General features: G+C 46.1%; 1 protein-coding gene across 1 annotated transcript; it reads right to left on the bottom strand.

The window, feature by feature from the left end:
- Nucleotides 1-1798: 1798 nt before the first annotated feature.
- Nucleotides 1799-3537, bottom strand: LOC129706404 (ankyrin repeat and SOCS box protein 3-like). The gene has a single exon (XM_055650694.1). It carries the CDS (start codon nt 3286-3288, stop codon nt 2377-2379), a length of 912 nt encoding a protein of 303 aa, XP_055506669.1. The 5' UTR covers nt 3289-3537; the 3' UTR covers nt 1799-2376.
- Nucleotides 3538-5044: the final 1507 nt, after the last annotated feature.

The following is a 5044-nucleotide window of genomic DNA, read 5'->3' as shown; positions in this document are numbered from 1 at the left end:
GTCTCCGGAGTAGTCTGTGTGTAGTTTGAATGTTCTTCCTGTGGCTTAGTGGGTGTCCCCCCCTGGGTGCTCCGACTCCCTCCAATATCCCAAAGACAAACAGATCAATAGGTTCAAGAAGGAACTGCAGATGCTGGAAAATCGAAGGTAGACAAAAATGCTGGAGAAACTCAGCGGGTGAGGCAGCATCTATGGAATGTTTCGACCCGAGACGTTGCCTATTTCCTTCGCTCCATAGATGCTGCCTCATCCGCTGAGTTTCTCCAGCATTTTTGTCAGATCACTAGGTTAATTGGTCACTGTAAATAGAGTGTTGTGAGTGGGTGTATGTGGGGGCAGATTGGGGAATGTGCGTAGAATTATATGGGAATAGTACAGCATCAACAAATGAGTGCAGAATGGTTAGCATGAACCTGGTGGGATAATGTTTCTGTGGCAAATATGACCTCCTGGCTGTGTTTCTGTGCCCTCCTTACTAACAGAAACTGAAGTGGGACGATGCGACCCAGAAAGTGGTACAGTGCTGGTCTAAGGAAACAGATGATAGCCTTGACAACTGGTTCAACTTGGTGGACTTGCTAATGTTTAAGGACTTTACAGCCAACCTAAATCAGCTACACAAACTATCAGATGCAGGAAGTTTCACCCCTACAGTTGGCATACTACTGTAGCTAAGAGTGTAGTCCCAATCTTCCAACCAACCCCATTGCAAAGCTTGCATTTTTTTTTTAAATCTACACTTTCTTTGTAACTGTAACACTATAACATTACAATGCAGTCACACTTGTGGTGTCGGCCATGAAGCCCAGCTCTACACCAGTGACACACCGACACTCGCAGTTGGATGAACTGGCGTAAGGTCTTTCATTTACAGGGACAAGAGAGTCCAGGAACGCACGGGACGCATGTGCGGTGGAGCTGGTGATGTGGGGCTTGTTCCTGCAGTTCATCCTTGCTTGTTTACCTGCAGTTCATCTCTGGCTTATCCAGGTGGCTCAGCCCATGCCTCTGCGTGTGGGTGTATGGGCACATGAGCATGTCCAAGGGCAAGAAGAGTCACTGTCGTCTCTGGCCTGCCCCAGCTACACAGTCTTAGCCTCTGGTGAGGCGCTGGCTGTCTAGGGCTTTTTCCTGGCAGCTAAGTCTTGACCACACGGTGGTCTCAGGTTTGTCCCAGTGGCTCATTCTGCCTCGAACCTGTGACGGGAACACAGCTAGCAGGGAGATAGATGTACCACTATCCTTCAGTCTTCACCTCTCCCCCCCCCCACCCCCATTTCTCCCCCCCCTCTCTCCCCCTCTTCTCTCTCCCCCCCTCTCTCTCCCCCCCCCCCTCTCTCTTTCCCCCTCTCTCTTCCCCCCTCTCTCCCCCCTCTCTCTCTCCCCCCTCTCTCTTCCCCCCTCTCTATCTCGTCCTCTCTCTCTACCCCCCTCTCTCTCTCTCTCCCCCTCTCTCTCTCCCCCTCTCTCTCCCCCCCCTCCCTCTCTCTCTCCACCCCCTCTCTCTCCCCCCTCTCTCTCCCCCCTCTCTCCCTCTCTCTCCCTCTCTCCCCCTCTCTCTTTCCCCCCTCTCTCTCCCCCCCCCTCTCTCCCCCTCCCCCCCCCCCCCCCCCCTCTCCCCCCCCCTCTCTCTCCCCCCCCTCTCTCTCCCCCCTCTCTCCCCCCTCTCTCTCCCCCCCCCCCCTGTCTCTCCCCTCTCCCCTCTCTCTCCCCCCCCCTCTCTCTCCCCCCCCCCCCCCTATCCCTCCCCCTCTCTTTCCCCCCCTCTCTCCCCCCCCAATCCCTCCCCCTCCTCTCTCCCCTCTCCCCAGAATGCCCATAAGGTGTAAGCTGACAAGGATCAGGTGGACCAATCTAATGTCAGCTACTTGGACTGCTGCAGACAACAATGCTGAGGTTCGGGCCTCTCCTGGGCCTGTCTGCCGGTGATAGGGAGGTTGTGATCCAAGCGGCATCAGAGGGAGGGGGCTGCTGTAACACATTATACTCTGCACTCTGGTAGTTTTAACTTTACACTGCCTGCTATAATCGTCTCTGGCTTCTCATGTACTCCTGCATAGTATGATTTGACTGGATACATGACAATACTGAACCGTAACATCATCAGAGAGTTCATAGAATGAGTTACATATCAAATCGAATGGTGAAGATGCCTCAAGAGACACAATGACCCTGACCATTTCCTATCTTCTGTATTCCTTATTGTCAAATATTCAGTTGTCATGGAACGATACAGCACAGAAACAGGCCCTTGTCCATTCCAACCAGGCTGGCATAATTGGTTACTCCTATATGCCTGCATTTTGCCCACACCCCACTAAACCTATCCTATATCATATATATATATCCGTTCAAATGTCTTTAAATTTGTAATAATCATAAATATGGCAAACTGAAGTAGTAATGGAATACAGGCTGAGACCTCCTGGGGAGCCCCTGCATCCAGGAAGCACAGGGTGTCAGACTGAAGGGCCATGGCATGACCCTGGGGGCCAGGCTCACGAACGAGACACATTCTCCCACTTCTGCTGGGAGATCTTCCTCCTCGGCTTGCAGCTGTGGGCAGTGAAGCAGGAGCTGTCTGAGGTGCTGAAGCTCCAGGCATTCTAGCAGCAGCCTTGCTGAGTCCGTCCTGAGACTCTGCGGGTTCACACACTGCAAATCTAAATCAGCGCCGTGGCTCAGGAGAAGCGTGGACATGCACGGAAGGTGGAGCTGCAGGGCGTAGTATAACGGTGTGCAGCCGTACCTATCTTTGACATCTACCCCAAGATAATTTCCCTGGATGAGGTACCGAACCACTGCTTTGTTACCAAAGCAGACTGCTCTGTGCAAAAGAGTTTGTTGCTGATCATTCTTTGAGATTAAGTTGACATCTGCTCCTGCATCGATTAGACGTTTGACAATGTCTACATCTCCTTTGGTGCAAGCCAACCATAGAGGAGAGACCACGCTGTCGACACAGTCATTGACAAGGGTCTTGACACATTTGGTGTCCCCGATGATATTGCTCAGCCACTGAATGTCTCTGAGCTTCACAGCACAGTGAATGTCCGACAAGGAAGACTGCAGTTCCATTTTGGCTCGAAGAGCTGCCACAACTTTGTGGTGGCCTAGTATCGCAGCCAATTGCAAGGCATTCTTCCCAACAATATCTCCCACCAAGCCATTCTCCATTGGCTTCTGTCCCAGCATCGTGACTGGCCATTTTGGGCTCCAGGGAGGATCGATGGTGAGATCCACCAGGCCTTCCCAGGAATCAGAGAGGTGCCATAGAAAGTCGACCATCTCCGGCCGATTCCCGCAGGCTGCCTGGTGCAGAAGGGTGAAGCCATTCTCATTCCTCACAAATGTGTCCAAATGGGTCTCTCCACCTCTTGATTCACGGTCCACCTCACTGAAGTGTTCTTCATTGAGAAGGGCAAGGAGGGTTTTCCAGTCATTCTGAGCCACTGCCTTGAACACCTGGTGGACTTTGCCATCTGTTTAATGTAAAGGAATAGAGGGATTGTTTAAAGGATGACAGTGTTAACATGACAACAAAATTATCAGGAAATTTGGCAGATTTGCATAAGACATATAGAACATACAAATCGAACAGTACAGAACAGGAAGCGCCCTTCAGCCCACAATGCCCATGGCATGTTGGCAAGATAAATGAGAGAAATTAGAGAAACAGATCAGGTAAATGCACAAAGACCTTTGCCCAGAGCAGGGGAATCGAGAACAGACGACATAGGTTTAAGGTGAGGAGTAAAATATTTAATGGGAACCTGGAGGGTAACATTGTTTTTTTTTTTTAATTTAATTTATTAGAAGTACAGTACATTACAATAGCACAAGCCAAATATATCTTATTACATTTATTGTTCCACTTCATTTTTTAAGCTTTAAGGAAAGATAGAAATGAAGAAAGTAAAGAAAGTGAGAGAGAGAGTCGTGTTAGTGTAAAAGAGTGATCAAGAAGAAAGACCCATTAGACAAAGAGATAGTGAAAAAAGTTAGGAAATAGACCATAGAAAAGAAAGAAAGAAAAAGAAACACAAGCTCTATTGTGAAAACCGCGCAAAAGGGATATACCAACTTCGTATTTTTCATCCCCCCTTACCAGATCCTGACACCATTTCTTTTTTAAAATACTATTGCACCTTATACTTGTAGTAAGTCGATAAATGCAGACCACGTCTTTTGGAAGTGGTCTGATTTGCCTGCAAGGAGGAGTCTCATATCTTCCAGGTGTAATGTTTCAAACATGTTTGAAATCCACATATTTATTGTTGGTATAGGAGAGTTTTTCCAGAATTTAAGTATGTTTTTTTCCCATTATTGACCTGTAATTAAATAGATTCGTTTGAAACACATTTAGTTCAGGGCTACCTTCCATTGTTCCAAAGATAATCCATTCTGCTTTTGGTATCAATTTTATTTTAAATAATTTTGTGAAGATTTCAAAAATTTCAGTCCAAAATTTTTTATACAAAAAACAAATGAGTGCGCTATAGTAGCTTCTTGAGATAGGCATTTATCACAAATGGGTGAGACATTAGGAAAAAGTTTACTTATTTTGGTTTTTGAATAGTATAATCTATGTGTTCTTAAATTGAATTAGAGTGTGTCTTACGTTAATCAAGCATTTATGCACATATAGTAAATGTTTATCCCACCTCTCTTTTGAAATTGTTATAGCTAGTTCTTGTTCCCAGTCTCTTCTAATACCGTCGGTTGATGGTATTTCGATATTTAGAATGATATTATACAAGTGTGATATTAAATTTGCTGATTCGGCCTTTGTCTTCATTGCTTCGTCCAGTAAATCTGGTGGCATATTATGATAATCTTGTGTATATATTTTCAGATAGTCACATATTTGAAAATATTTAAAATAATGATTATTTCTCAAATTGTATTTTAATTGTAATTCTTGGAATTATAATAATTTTCCAGTTTCATACATGTCTCCGAGCATTTTAATTCCTATTCTTTCCCATTGTGTAAATGATTTATCTATAATAGAGGGTTTAAACGATGGGTTATTAACTATTGG

The sequence above is a fragment of the Leucoraja erinacea genome, chromosome 2 (genome assembly GCF_028641065.1).
Source record: "Leucoraja erinacea ecotype New England chromosome 2, Leri_hhj_1, whole genome shotgun sequence".
Taxonomy (NCBI): domain Eukaryota; kingdom Metazoa; phylum Chordata; class Chondrichthyes; order Rajiformes; family Rajidae; genus Leucoraja; species Leucoraja erinaceus.
The sequence above is the reverse complement of the archived record's forward strand: the minus strand, read 5'-3'. Positions and strand labels throughout refer to the sequence as shown.

Bases quoted from the DNA above. Each gene is read 5' to 3' on its own strand.
- LOC129706404 (XM_055650694.1), bottom strand. From the start codon at position 3,288: ATGGTCGACTTTCTATGGCACCTCTCTGATTCCTGGGAAGGCCTGGTG.